Source organism: Diorhabda sublineata, chromosome 2 (genome assembly GCF_026230105.1).
Source record: "Diorhabda sublineata isolate icDioSubl1.1 chromosome 2, icDioSubl1.1, whole genome shotgun sequence".
NCBI lineage: Eukaryota > Metazoa > Arthropoda > Insecta > Coleoptera > Chrysomelidae > Diorhabda > Diorhabda sublineata.
In genome coordinates, this window is record NC_079475.1 from 22720696 (window position 1) to 22736892 (window position 16197).

Here is a 16197-nt window from a genome sequence, read left to right on the forward strand (position 1 = left end):
TGCAAAAAGGGCCATTGAAGAAGGGGGAGACCAAAGAAAAAATAGTTGGATGGGGTTTTGAAAGGTAGAACCGAATTTGAGTGCAAGTACAGATTTGCAGCCTGTGGAGAAGAATTATGAAATCATTTGAAGACCGATGAGAAAAGAAAAATAACTCGGGGGGCCATTTATTTTTATCCAGCGGACAATTTTTGGTTAACTTATCTGCAGCTTATTACGGAAAGTGAGCTTTGATAGCAGTTTTTTATGCAACGTGGCAAAAACCATTGGATTTTAAACCTAGAATATATTTATCTGCCGGAATACGTAACTAAGGTTCCACTATTTGATGAAGGAAACTGCCATAAGATGCTCCTTTGACAGATCTCATAGTCGGCCCAAATACTTTCTGTCACAAATGTTACAACTAAGGTTTCGAAGAAGAGAAAGTGATTTTATTAAACCTTTATATAGGAGAAATTAAGTTTTCATTTACCTTTAGTCTCTGAAGACTTTTACTTTGTTACTGAAATGAAAGTCAGGCGGGGTAGTTGTGAGTGTTGGTGGTAGTAAACAGTGTGCTCAGTATGGGCAAGATTAAACTTACTTGAGGATATTTTGCTGCCTTTCAAAATAGAATTTGTATTTCTGACTGAATATACATTAAAAAAAATCATACATGGGAAAATTCAATAGGTAAATAACAAGTATTTATTTTGATATCACTTTATTAGTACAACAAAAAGAAAACTTAAATGATTCTAAATCAAAAGAAAACCTTAATATCTATTTAACAATATATAACTTTCATAACTAAACATATTGTGTATAATCAGATAAATTTCTTGAAAATTTTGTATCTGTAATATTGAAATTCCATGCAAATTACTTGCTTTTTTTAAAAATATTCTCCAGTAATAGAAACAATTTATAAACATTATTTACATAACATAAAACCTACAGTTGCTAAGGTGCAGTCAGTAATTCTTCCTGTATACTTTGTGACCTTATTAATTTGATACCAGACAAACTCTGGGATTTCTGTGCTGACTGGTCTTTGGAGTTATGATATTCTTCTGAATATTCTTTTATTCTGTGCCCCAAAAAAACTGCCCTTTCTCTTTTCTTAATCATGTAATCTGTTGGTTGTAACCAGCGATTTTCGTGGCATTCCTCAGGTGTTGGTCTTTTACTATAAAAAAAATGTAACAATTTTGTTCAAGTAGTGATCAATGAACTAGAGTAAATAAGATTATTGTAAATGAAACAGTTCCATATGGGCCGATTATTGAATGAATTAAATTAAAATCCTTTCATTTTCAAAATAAATTTTGTTTTGACATAATTTCACATAGATAGTAATGTCAATTAAACAACTGCGTTCATACTAGAAAACTATAAGTTCTCCATATACATAGAATGAGATTGAATGCTATATTCTGAAACAGGCCAATTTTATATCTAAAACTGCAGTTAAATGAATTACTTTAATGCTATCTTCAATTTCATCTGTAATCGAACTACATCACATTCGATTTTGGTGTACCAGTGATGAACAGTAGCTTTAGAAATTAATCGCCGAAACGTTTTAGTCAAAAATGTCAAAGTGGCAAAGACAAATTTTACCTTAAACGCTAATGTTAGTTTCATATAATTACTGTGATATTTTAAATATGAAATAATTTATCTTATCATTTTGAAGATCATTTTTTAATCTTCAAATAGTTCAAATAAAAAATATTATATTTCTCGGAGTAAGAAAGGATGTTTCACTGTTACCAGCAAATTAAATAAAGAAATCGGTTATTGAATCTTGGTAACTTGTTTACCCAATTCTATTTTAATAAATAAACTTACTTGGGATGACGTTTGAATAACAACATAATAAATCTAGTCGCTTCTTGTGTGACTTCCTGAAATAAGTTTTCGAATCTGTATCGTACGAATAGAATATTTTGTCTACTTTCATTTTCGTCTTGACCACGGAATGGCACCGTACCCGACAGCATAACGTACGTTAAAACCCCAACTGTCCAAATGTCTGATTGAGGGAATGCAGGTTCTTCCGCTAGGACTTCAGGTGCTGTCAAATAAACACAGATATATATATATATATATATATATATATATATATATATATATATATATATATATATATATATATATATATATATATATATATATATATATATATATATATATATATATACTCGTATATTGCAAAACAACACAAAATATGAACACTATTTGTAGTGCTGTGTAAAACAAAGTATGAGCTCTATTTGCAGTGCTGTATAAAATACAGTTTGTATTAATAAGTTGTACATCCATAAAGTGTTGTGTTTTTTGTCTCCTATATCAATATTATTATAATTATATCAATATAGTGGTAGCATTGTAATGAAATTATTCCTAAATTCATATAATTACTAAAGAGAGAGGATTTAGAAATAGTATATCTATGAATTAAATTGCTGGTTTGGAAGTTACTTGGTAAGCTTCACTATTATGAGGTTTATTTATTAAACTGCTCAAACCAAATGATCTAGACATACCACAACATTTGGCGACACTCTGCAAATTATCGAAGCTGGATTTGCCGTCATCCTTCCAAAATGTTATACCATATATCCAGCTTGGAATAATTTTTCTAAAGACATTTTTATATTTCTGCTAAGCTGCTAATTCGAATTTCTCGTTTTTATGGTCTATTTGTTTGCGTTTTTTCTTTAAAGTCTTCAACATATTTGGATTGAAACATTTATTTTGTGTTTATGTAAACTAGGGGATGTTTAAAGCTTTATGTTGTTATTTTTTTACACTATTTTCTATTCTTAGTTTAAAAAGACATTCTTCTATTAAATGTTTTTACAGATTTGTAGATGGATAGAATGGCTATGATGTAGTTTGAAATTTAAATATCGAAAGTATCAGTGAAATAGAATTATGACCCCAGTACCCTGATTTGTCAGAAATCTCTTTAGTCCGGAGGGACACAGTGACCTCTACCATATGTGTTGTGCTCCCGAGTTACCACTGATAGAGGGATCTATAAATTAACGAAGAATCAATTGTCATTTATGTTAAGGGGTAACACTATGGTATAATACAGTGATTTGTCACCGAGAAATGGTATACTGAACTTTTATTTTCTGATGTTCAGATCCAGGTTTGATTCGGGGTCGTTTTGGTTAGCAAAGAGAAGACCATTCTACTAAAACTGATATGTTAAAACTAATATCTGTTGTCTAGTTGTATATTATTTTAATACTGAAAAGTCTATCCAATATATAAGATATCAGTTGTAGGCGGAAGAACTTTGTGATTTGGTTTATAGGAAGATTAAATCCAAGTTAGTTGAGACATGATGGACCAGCTTATTTTTTTCTGTAGGAACATATTAGATCCTCTGCTGGTTTTGTGAAAAGTAGAATGAATAATTTCTCAATAGAGTTTGATTAGTATTGAAGTTGAATTGATTAAGATTTTAACATGTTTATGCAATAATTCTGAGAAAATTGTACATTTCCAATTCAGTATCTACTCATAGAGAAACAAACAAAAATTGAAAAATATGTCATGTAATTTTATAGGGTTAAGCACATTGCTCCCAGTAATGGCTAAAATACGATACAAAGCTAATAAAATTTTGGAAATAAAAGTGTTTGGGGCAAAAAAAGATTACATACTTTGATAGCCCAACACAGGATTCACATTCGCTCTAATACTCACATACCTATATATTCAATATTACCAATAACTGGAACCTTGACTCCTTCGCCTGTTAGACAGGTTATAAAAAATTAATTGGATACAACTTTTACAAATTTCAAAATTTACAAATATTGATTGCCTATTACTTAGTCACTTTTGTTGTATAGCCACTTCCAAAAATTTAAAGATACTAATTTGTGGCTTTCCTACTTCAAATTGAATTAATTATTTAGGCAGAGAAATTTAACTACTGAGTTTTCTTTTTCACTTTACTACCTTCCTAAGAGGTAACAATAAAGTAATAATTTAGATAAATACTACCAATCACCTCTAGCCCACGGATCACCCTAGCAGATAACTGTTATACCACCGATTAATTTCTAGACATAGTTAATAGCTACAAACAACTAGCCTTAACATGAATTTTAAGATGTTTCTACCTCTTTTATTTGTAAATTTCGTTCCGTTCAAAAGCTGATGGTATCCAATTTAATATTAAAATTTTTTCTTATTTCAGTTTCAGTTGCATGTAGTTAATATAATAGAAGATTAGAACATTGGTTTGAGGAATTATTTCGTTTAGAATAATAATTGACGTTACATTAAACATCGTAATTTCAATCAACTAATGTTAATAAAATGTCAATAAAAGTTTTTTAGAATTTCAAACTATTATAATTTCCACATGTGCTTTAAATGTTTGAATAATTTTAAGAGGATTTTTGCTTTACCAAATAAGGCTTTGGTGTTTATTTGGAATAATTTAAAAAATGATACTTTAAATCCACTACTCCTATACTTACAAATATAGTCAGGATGTCCCAGTATCGGAACATTGGTGCCTAATTTTGTGACTCTATGGGCAGCTCCTAAATCTACCAATTTTATTTGTACTGATCTCACTCCACACATTACGACATTATCTGGTTGAAGGTCCAAGTGACATAGTCCTCTCCAATGTAAATATTGTATTCCATCTAGAACCTAAGAAAAGTTTCAATTAGAAAACTATAATTAAAAAAGGTTAAAATGAAGACACGAGATGTATTATTATGATTCGAAAATAAAATTACAAAATCTAGGTGATATGACCTAAACTTAAGACTCAGGAAATGTCTCATATGGTAGTTATATGGTTTTACGAGTTGCATAGCATGAGTCTCAAATTTAGGAAAAGTGTTTTCTGTTCGAACGATGGGAAATTCAATTTTGAATAATGTATCATTGTTCTCGAAACAAATTAGTTGAAGCGAAATTTAGATTCAAGTATTTCTTTGTTCTTGGGAATTAACCTGTTTAGATAGTTATACATATTATAGTGAATCGAAACTTACTAAGAATTGAAAATTTTCAAATAACACTGTTTATCCCATAAATTCATTTTTAATGAGTAATCATGTTTGGAAAACAAACTGTTCATAGGGATTTTGTCAGTACATGTGATGCAAATATTTTCCTCTAGTTTCAAATCAGTTTGTAGTCTCCCGTTGCTCTCAATTTACAACGTTGCCAATTTATTTTAGCAACCTACCTGTACTTTTTTTAAAACAATTATAATTATGTTTTTATTTATTAATTAGTTGTCTAATTCAAACTATTGAAAAATATGTGGTAGACTTGTTTAAAAATAATAATAATTTACCGAACAATCACATATTGAAGCCATTTTTTTTAAAATTAATATTAAAAAGAATAACATATGTTTCTTTATTTTAATAGAATATTGAATATTTTAAGAAGAAATACTTATAGCAGTTTTTTTCAAGTCAGCATAAAAATATGATTTTGTCAGGAGCTCCTGATGAATTGCGTTCAAGTCCTACCAACACTTTACAAAATAATTTATTTGTTTAATCTTTTTTACTAATTATAGGAGCACAACTGAATTTTGAATTAAGCATCGTTAAGCTCCATTCATATGCGTCGTTTTTGTGGGATCTTCTAAAAGGGGATAGTTAGTTATTTTTATTGCTTGCCAACATACTAATAATACCTAATAGACATTACATTTGGTATCCACGCTTCAGTATATCAAATATTAAGAGAAGGAACCGAATATATGTCGATTCAAGGGTGACAGATGACCAAAATTCCGACTTCCATCAAAGCCCTTACATATATTTATGGCTCAACTAACCTGAGAAATAATTGTAGCAACAGTTTGTTCCGTGTATTCGTGTCGGCTGGCGAGATACGTCAAAATATCAGCCCCTTGAAGTTTTTCTAATATAAATACCGCAGTTCCGTTTGTTCTGTAGGCGGATAAAAGACTGGCAATTCTCTCGTGTCTAAGCGATCTTAAAGCTGCGAATTCTCCATCTACGTCTTCTCTTGTTTTTTCGTTATAGTCTAATACTTTTGCCACAAATACAGAGTCGTTTCGTTTATCTACCCCTTTTAGTACCACGGAGAAACTGCCTCTGAAAAAAGACACACAACAGTTATAAAAATTTTTTTAAGTTGTCATAATTTTGACTAACCTTGATATTTCAGATATGAAATTGTATCGCTCTTGAACATTCGATTCTTCCCATTCTATAGGCGTCGTTTCTAGTTTGTAATCAAGACGAATTTTGCATTCTAGCTCCACTTCTTTTCCACTATCAGTCATTTGTTGAAGATGCAGCATTGCTTTACTTAATTGTACTTTTGGAGAACCTACAAAAATTATTTATTTGTATGCACTTCATCCACACTTATATTACGAGCGGTTTCTTATTGTAGACAGCGTCATAATTAGTACAATGCACTGGATATATAATATTACATTACATATCTTATCTTACATTTCATTTAGAAAAAAGCAGTATAACGCAGATAAGAATCGATCTTTTTTAGAAGCAAACTTTATAGTCCCTTTTCAGGGTGAATGAAACTATTTCAGATACCCTTCTGTGAGATATAAGGATTGGTGAGGAAGTACAAAGGTTTCACATCCTTTTGGGTAAATATAGAGGAGGTCAGTAAATCTTCAACCGACGAGGAAATTACCTGCGTTAAGTTTAAGTGATTAATGTAACTGTCTGTCCTGAAAAAATTAGAAGTAACCACTAATTATAACACGAATATGAAGTGTTCCTGCTTTGGAACTCCAAAAAAATTCTGCAACTACCTCAAAAATAATTTTAGTTATTTTATCTTGAGCAGCTAACCTTAAACTCAAAAATATTCTTGGGAGAAGCCGTCGATCTTAAAGTGATGGTTACCCAATTTTCCCCTTCTCTTTTCAATCTCAAACCCACCCTCACAGGGGAAAACAGTTTACATTGGTAAAACACAGTGTTTGAGAATAAAACCCCAAAACATAATTTGACACAAGTTATTATATATTACCTGCTGGTTTCGTTGTAATAGGTGAGGAAGGAACACCTGGGTCGCTCCATCCTATCGAATTCTTGGCAGCCAATCTGAATATATAACTTTTATTGGATTCCAAACCGCTCATTAGATAGAACTCGTGGTCAATATTATCAGCCTTCTTAATCCAATCCAATTCATCGGCAACTTTATATTCTAAACTATAACAGATAACCGGAGCGTTACCGTCGAATCTTGGTTGTTTCCAGGTGAGTAGAATTTCACTGTCAGATACTTCTTGCGATTCAGGACTATCTGGTTCATCAGGTACCAAACCCAAAACGATTCTGGTTCTAGCTATCACTTGTCCAATCTTATTCCGAGCAACAACTTTATATAAACCTTGATCGAAATTAAGAGCTGGAGTTAGTTTAAAGTGAGATCTTCCATCACCATCTGTATAGATTTTTATTCTGTGGGAATCTGCTACAATGGAATCGTTTCTGAAACAAATCAAATTATTTTCAACTGTCAGAATTATTAGGAGTGAATTGCATAGAAAACTATCGAAAGGTTCCCCCTCAATATTGCTTTATATTTAGTAGATGTTCATTTTATTATTTTAAGCCTCAGGGATGTAGAGGAACTGAAATATTAGTAGAAGAAAGTGGAATTTTTCATTATGTATAATATCGTAACATATTTCTATCTGTGACGATTATTATGCAGATAAAATTTTTGCTGAACTACCAGAATTGATGTATTACATTAGAATTTTGAGTTCATGAATGGTCCAGATATACAAGCTTTACATTCTACCATAAGCAAAGATATCATTACAATTAAGTCTTGGTCTGACGCGAACGGTTTCTGTCTAAACACTGAACAAGCATTAGTTTTATCCTAAAAAGGAGCTTTACCAGCTCTAGAACTCAAAAGTAACTTAATACGATCCTCAAATTCGATCAAGTTTTTTGGTCTACATTTGACGGTGCCCTTCAATGGTCCGTACATGTAAAAAACTTGGCAAAAAATTATCCTCTGCTTGTTTTGCGATTAAATCAGTGTCTAAACAGGTCGATTCTCGTACTGCTTCAACAACATACTACTCGTTATTCGCTATGGTTTGCCTCTCTGGGGGGCTTGTAATTTACACCTCTTCGAATCTATTTTCAAATTACAAAACAGAGATATTCATCATATTTATAGTTTGAGTAGTAGAACGCATTGCGAATTCTATTTTAAAAAACATAAAATTCGAACTCTGCCCGCTCTTTTCATTTTAGAATCTTATAGTTTGGTTCGCTCGCTTTCATAACTCAACTGATAGACCCATTCATGCATAGTCTACTTTAAGAAAGAATTTTGACATTTACTTAACTATAACCACTTCTGATCTGGTAAATAATTCCACCAACTCGAGGGCTAAAAAATTATTCAATCTGCTACTGTTGGAATTAAAAATGGCAAATACATTTATGTATTTTTGCTCCTATACAGAAGGTGTACAATTTTTAATTACTTTATTTATTTCTACGAAATTCTTCTATTCTTCGAATTTATTAATATTACTTAACCTAACATTAGGAAATACTAATAAATACTTTGTCTAAAACACTTCTTAATTATTTTATTGACAGTGATAAAAGTAATGAGAACAAATAACAACACTTCAATTCAGGCCGGACTACATATGAAGATAATAAAAAAGGAGGAAGCTTCTTCGTTTTTCGAATGATTATTTTAATATATAAACTAGCTTTTACCCGCGACTTCGCTCGCATAGAAAAATTGCCAAAAACCTACAAAAATCCATAACTCCACATTGAATGTCCGCGCCTAGGTCCTCTCCAACTCAACCGATTTAAGTGATCAAAAACTCAAAAGAAAGAAGGTGTTTCAGCGAGTGTTCTTAAACCAAAACGAAGCTATATTAGAACCTGAGATATAGATCTTTGAATGTAGAAAAGTTGCCAAAAATCTACAAACATCCAAACTCCACATTGAATGTCCGCACCTAGCTCCTCTCCAACTCAACCGATTTAAGTGATGAAAAACTCAAAAGAAAGAAGTTGTTTCAGCGAGTATTCTTAAATTAAAACGAACTCTATAGCCATATTAGAACCTGAGATATAGATCTTTGAATGTAGAAAAGTTGCCATTAACCTACAAAAATCCAAACTCCACATTGAATTCTGCGCCTAGCTCCTCTCCAACTCAACCGATTTAAGTGTTCAAAAACTCAAAAGAAAGAAGGTGTTTCAGCGAGGGTTCTTAAACCAAAACGAAGTCTCTATCTTGAATAGAACCTGAGATATTGAGGATAGAACGTGTGTATGTGAAAAACTCTCATGAGTAATGTACAGGGGGAAATCGCATTTGAGTATAATTTGAGAATGGTGAAAATTAGATGAAATCCGATGGTTGTTGGCTGATCTGTGCATTAATACCTTTCATTGAAAAAAAAAAATTAAGCAAATCGGTTTGGTAGAACGCCTGAACGGACTCGGAATGGAAATCATCAATTTTTTAATATATAAGATATATATTTTGTAAAGGTCAAAATTTTGGCATCATTAAATTATAAATAAAATATTATATAAAAAAGATCATGTGAAATAACTCACTTGAACCATTGTACAATTGGCTGTGGTTCACCAACGGCTAGACAAGTTAATTCGAGATCTTGCCCTTCGGTCATTGCTGTTAAACTTGGTTTTTCTCTAAAGAAAGGTAGACGACCTTCTTGCTTAGATTCAAGGAATGCCTCAGCTTCCACATATGCATCCAAACGAGAGCCTACAATTATACAATATAACGTCAAACAAATATGTGATATATGTATATTATTAGAAAAATTCACTTGGAAGGGATTTCTTTATGATTTACTAATATTAGTATTGTAATTAAAATTGTACCTATTTCATGTTTAATCCTTCTAGTTGTCGGCTCTTTTTCTTCAGAACCGTACCTATATATGCGAGCTTTTCTTTCATCATCAATTTCTTCATCCATGATATCTGTGAAACGGCGTCTTTCTCTAATAATAGGGGTCTGAAAATATAATTAAATGACTATGAATTTTGATGTATATATAAGTATGGAGCCAAGTAGCAATTAGTATCATTGTCGTTGTTTTTTCCCCAAAAATAGGTCTAAACATATAAGGGTACAGAAACAAAAAATGATAACCACCTGTTTTCATATCATTTTTATACTTTTGCCCAAGAGACCCAAAAGTCATAACAAAATTTCACAAGTTTCTTATTTCTTCCTAAAGATGTGATTCAACATACATTTGTGTTCATCATAAATAAAGTTGTATACGAGGAAATCTAATCTAATATTCTTTGCACGGCATTTCAGCCAGAAAGTGTTTTTTATTCTTATAAAATCAGTCATTGGTCATATGGTAATGTTTTTGAACATACGAGGGTTGTTATTTAAGTTTTGAGATATGGCAACAATGATGTGAATATGTCAAATCTGACATTGCCATAAAAAAGTTTGACATTTTTAATGGTGAACGTATTATTGGTCCAAAAATGGAATTGAATCGCGAACATTTTCATGCGATGATTTTCTATGACTTTCGACGTAGATTTAACCAACAGCAATCGTGGTTGCATTTCGCTTCAGGATTAATTTCGTGAAGGTCGTCCAAAATCGGCTGTTGCGCCGAAAAACATCGATGCTATGCGTAAACTGATATTACAAGATAGTCATGTGACATACCGTGAGATTGAGGCATATTTGGGCATTGGTTTCATTCGCTATTGCATAAACATTTGGCTGTCAAAAATATTTATTCGCGTTGGATACTGTATAATTTGACAATCGCTCCAAGCAGTTTCTGTCGATTGGTGCAAAGATATGCCGAAAATATACATATATAGGGGTGATTCAAAAGATGACTATAAGATCGTGACAAGCAAAGAATCAGTCTTTCAAGACGAGCCAAATCCAACAAAAGTTGTTTGCGAACGAAGGTACCTCAATCTGAATGGAAAAAATTCTTCGACAATTGGTTTAAACGCATGCTAAAGTGTATTGATCTTAATGGAGAATATTTTTAAAAATAATAAATCCATATCCAATTATAAATTTTTGTTTTTATTTGTCTCCGTATATATCTCGAGTCTTAAGTAACAACCCTCGTAAAAAGGTGGAAAAACATGTTAATTGGAAGCCGGAGGTTTGTGGTTTATGATCTTGTCATACTAGTATAGTCCATAACAAATAACCTGTTTATATATCCATTAGGAATCGGGGTCTATGACTTGAGTAAACAATATAATTTTAGTTCACTAGAAATTAATTACTTGCAAAGAAAAATTATATTATTTAAAAGGAACCTTGAATTGACAAACCAATTTATATATCCCGCTGTCTGAGATAGTTGTAATTAATTAATAAGCTTTTTGTGGGAAATCTTACGAAATTTCAAATTGGCGTAGTTTTTGACCTCAACATTTCCGAAAGTGGGATTGGTGCAATTGATCTGAACACATGAAGATCTTTCGATTAACATTCCAATTGATTATTTTTTTCTTTAAAAAATGGTTAAAGTCTTGTAATAGTTTCAAACATTTAGGGTACAAAACATAATAGTTTTCAGATTATATTGTGAACTTTTTTCAATTGATAAGATAAATAACTTAAAAACTGTATGAATCTGTTGATATTGAAACCTAGTTTAGAAGGAAGCTCAAATTCCATGCATTTTAATACATGTCATGTTGATTATTCTATATTGATAAAACGCCAAAGTTTTAAATTGCAGTAACATATTTTATCTGGAATTACCCATATCTGATAATAAGTATTATATGATATATTACTTACGCCCCAGTCATAGCCATTTTCATCTGATAGAATATATCCTGCACCTGGGCCTCTATTAGCAGCCACTTTCATATATTCACGAAGACGTACAGGGAAATCGACATCCCTTAGCTGTAGCAAGTAGGTATCAGGGCCATTTTGGTAACTGAAAAAAAATGAATCGATGGTACATTTAAGATTAAATATAATGTTGAAGGTGATGTGAGAGACCAGCAAACTTAGGTACAACAAATAGAAAGTTGTCCTTTACTCGTCTGACGATTATGATCTAGATGTTTGGGCTATTACACTACCTACTGTTGTGGTGAGGGTTTTAAAAAATAGCTCTTCTGTAAAAATCACTCCAAAAATACTTTTTAATAGTCAAGCTGCAATTTCCAGTAATGTAAATGTTGATATAATAATTAAACTTTCGCACAATTGCCTACGTTGAATCGTGCAACATAAATACAGCACACCCCATCAACAGAGTGATGGTGGTCACAGCTAAAAAGTTCTTGTCTACACATTATCTTTCCAACATTCCAACTCATCAGCATATGTCCATTCTAATTTAAGACCAACAACTATTTTTTTCAATTAAACTGATACTTACTGACTCTCAGATTTTATTACGCCAATTTCATAATTCAAGGGAGATCTTGTAGGTAGTTGATCCTCCCAAGTTCTCGGCGCTCTTGGTGTTTTATCCAAAGGAGCTGGAGTACTTCTTGGCGATTCGTAATCACCTGGAGGATATACCATCTTTGAGGGATGAGTAAATGCTCCTTCTAGTGGTCTGCGTCTGAACCATCTTCTGCAAGACGCGTTGTCATACCATTCTCTACAAATTAATAGGGACGAGTTATGATTTATAAAAAGAGCTAAGAGTTTGCTATAAATAGATTAAAAAAATGTGGAGTTGTATAACTAAAATTTGTAAAATGTTATTGTCAACAGTCAGGTCTATTATTTGGAAGTTTGATTATTTTTTTTTCTATATTGATCGATATTATGTGCATTGGCATTATTCGGGGATGCATGTAATATTTAATAAAAAAAATATTTCACTTACGCCAAGATCATTTCGATTTTATATAAATCATATTCAGATATATGGTATATTTTCTTATGAGCAGATAGTTTATCGAAACCATTATATACTTTTATATTGTATCTAAATGTTTCTTCGATATCTTCTCTAACCTTGTTATTTTCTATTATATACTTCTGCAGGTTGTCCATTACAATAAATGTTTCAGTTGTAACTGGCTATTTAGTTAACGATCGCGAAATTTTCGAGGACTAAAATAACTTGGCACATAATGAATGTAGTGTAAGTAGATTAAGTAATTATTAGCTTCATCAAGGGACATTTTAAATTTATTTTTAAGACGAATGTTTACACAACAAAATAAGGTCTAGTGAACTTATATTATTATCAATGCCAAAGTTGGACAAAGTTAAAATACATTCATTTGGTTCCAAAAATCGCACCTCCGCTCAAATAGTGTCGCAACTCAAAAAAGTACAAGATCTTTTTTATTGTACTATTGCTACTACAGAACTTGAAACTCTTATCTTAAATTATGTCACGTGAATAGCTGCCATTGCAGTAACTTCGTCAGTTTCAGAATTATCATCCGAAAAGTGAAAAATAAAGTTTCAATTTCAAACGATTATCACTGGATAGTTTGGATTTTTGACGTATGACACTACTTGAGTGGAGGTGCGATATGTATATTGAACATAAATGTGTGTCTATTTTAAAAAATTTATATCAAAAGTTTAAATTGGAATTTTTCAACCTACCCATCTACATAAAAGAACAGATTAAAATGGAAGAATAAGATTTAAAAAAAATCAATCTGAAATGATCTTGTTGTATATATTGATACTAGTTACCTAGTTTGAACTGGAGAAAACTTCTGAGAAAATAAAAGAAAAAAAGTAGGCAATAAAATGGAAGGTAACTACGAATGTGATTAGATAATGAAATATGTTCACGCTGGATAGTAAGTAGTCCAATATGGATCTATGGTATGGAAATAGCTCAAACTTGTGTTATCGTTTTTTCTCAATGGATGAAATGTAAATATAATTATGTCTTTAAAAAACAATTAAGGAAACTAATTACTTCCTAGAAGAGACTATTTTTCTTAAATTTGCGTCTGGGGAAGAAATGATCGATATGATTGAAAAAAATTGAAAGTAATATATTTGAAAAGTTTTTATCTCGTGGAGTTGGTTAGAAACTTAACTTGGCAGTGTTGTAAAAATGATAAAAAACATACCTATAAAGACGCCAGTAATCATTGAGATAGCTCGTTCTTATTTGGAATTGGTCAGAATATTTCTTATCAGCTTTCTCTAACCATGGATGTCTCAAAGCAGTCCTAACGTCCATCCTGCTTTCAATATCATAACACAATAATCTGCTTATGAAATCTTTAGCTTCAACGCTTATCTTCGACCACCATTCGTCGTGAAAACTCCATCTTCCTTCTTTAATTTTAGTCAACGTTTCCCTGTCATTATCGCCTCTGAAAGGCGATCTTCCTGAGAGGAGGATGTAAGTTATAATACCGACACTCCACATATCTTGACTGAAGCCAATACCATCACCATTGATTACTTCAGGACTGACATACTCTGGCATTCCATATTTCAACGGGTAGAAATTGCCGTGCTGGATCCTCCTGGATAGACTGAAGTCAGTTATCTTGAGATCGTCACCTCCTGGGTGAGATATTAGTAGATCTCCCAACTAAAATATAATAGATAATTATTTGTTAGTAGTTAAATCTGTAACAGTAATTAATAGAGTTAATTGTAACTATTAATATTTGTTCAGCTTCAACTTAATCATTAACCTTTACCTTGGTATTATTTGTAGTAATGTAAATAATCGTTAAAGGTATATTTGAAATATTAAAAAGGCTATAATTAAAAGTTATAATTTTTATTAGCATATTTTCATAGCATTTTCTACCGAAGAAAGGAAAACGACAGGACTTCTCGGAAACTATGATCGGGTTGACCCGATTACGATTCTAATGTTCAGAAACTAAAATGGATCACATTAATTGTTGTTCGGAAACTGACCTTTCTACTTTGGTAGACCAGTGGATAAATGGGATAATTAATAATAATTATGCTTCAAATTTGAAATTTTCATCGAAAATAGAACAAGATGTTCGGAAGTTGTGATCTGAATCTCGTTCTGGACTAGGATCCGCAATCAGCTGGTTGATGATCTACCCGATTCCGGGTTAGAGATTCAGAAAAGTCCTAATATTGTCAAGTGCAAACGCATTTGCTTCTAAAGAAGCATAAAAAATCTAAACTGGTTGTAAATAGTGTCTATTAAATTTGGTAATACAATTCTGTCTTTTTACTATCTGGAATCTAACATGGATATCACTTCACTTGCACCCTTTTTTGACTTATTCTCTGGGTGACGATAGGTTATGAGAAAATCATCATGAGTCCCGAAATTGTACAATAATTGTCGGGAATAGGACCATTTGCTATATGTGGAAGGAGAAGTCAAAAGACAAGCACAAGTCAATATCTTTTTGTACGGGACTTGTCTAGTTGTTACAGATCCGCGCACCATTAGAGAGTCGACATTTTAAAGCATCGAAAAGGGGGCAAAATGAGAATCTGGTATTTTGGAAAAATGCCTTTAATTGTACAATAAAGAGTGATGAACGGCTACTGATTATCTGAATAATAAATTTGTCTTTATGTTATGAGTCGCTGTTTTTTTCTCAATCTCATAAACTAACTCGACTCATAGAACCACGTACTTACGTTCAAACCCATATGAGCATAACCTCGGTCATGCATGTAATCCAGGCCCTGAAGCAGCTGACGAATATATCCAGCGATATCACTTTCGGTGTAATAATCTAATTTAAGTAGATTATCTCTAACCAACTCTCCACCAGAGGCAAGTTCTAAGATGAGAGCTAAGGAATCGCCAGTTTCGTAAGCATCATGCAAAGAAATTAGTTTCTTGTGACGGAGTTCATTTAGAATATCAAGTTCGTTATACATGAACGGTTTGAAATCTCCTGTTCCGCACATTATTTTAGCGGCGTAATTGCGACCTGAAAATATATACACTTGTTAAAAATTTAATATTGGAATTTTATAATAAAATCCAGAGATATGCTGATTTAGTGTGTTTTATCATTTGATATACGTCAAGAGTTTAAATGCAAAGTATTTGTTGAGGCTACTGTATGTGATAAAAATAAAAAATTATGAACCAGAAGTTCTAAATTCGTGGGGTGTCAATGAAATGTCGAAAACGGTAAGACATAAAGAAACAGTCAAATTGTGGCAAAGCTCTGCTTTCAAGGAGCAATATTAAAT

General features: G+C 32.0%; 1 protein-coding gene across 9 annotated transcripts in view; it reads right to left on the minus strand.

The window, feature by feature from the left end:
* Nucleotides 1–695: 695 nt before the first annotated feature.
* Nucleotides 696–16197, minus strand: part of LOC130440434 (obscurin) — a 133929-nt gene continuing 118427 nt past the window's right edge. For all 9 annotated transcript variants that reach the window (XM_056773551.1, XM_056773560.1, XM_056773559.1 and 6 more), the window contains 12 exons: nt 15631–15929; nt 14109–14581; nt 12431–12658; nt 11836–11980; nt 9909–10044; nt 9618–9789; nt 7027–7493; nt 6174–6351; nt 5831–6113; nt 4497–4677; nt 1837–2062; nt 696–1171 (listed from right to left, as the gene is read on the minus strand). In XM_056773551.1, the coding sequence (XP_056629529.1) occupies nt 946–1171; nt 1837–2062; nt 4497–4677; nt 5831–6113; nt 6174–6351; nt 7027–7493; nt 9618–9789; nt 9909–10044; nt 11836–11980; nt 12431–12658; nt 14109–14581; nt 15631–15929 (3014 nt within the window). In that variant the 3' untranslated portion in view covers nt 696–945. The remainder of the gene's footprint in view (nt 1172–1836; nt 2063–4496; nt 4678–5830; nt 6114–6173; nt 6352–7026; nt 7494–9617; nt 9790–9908; nt 10045–11835; nt 11981–12430; nt 12659–14108; nt 14582–15630; nt 15930–16197) is intronic.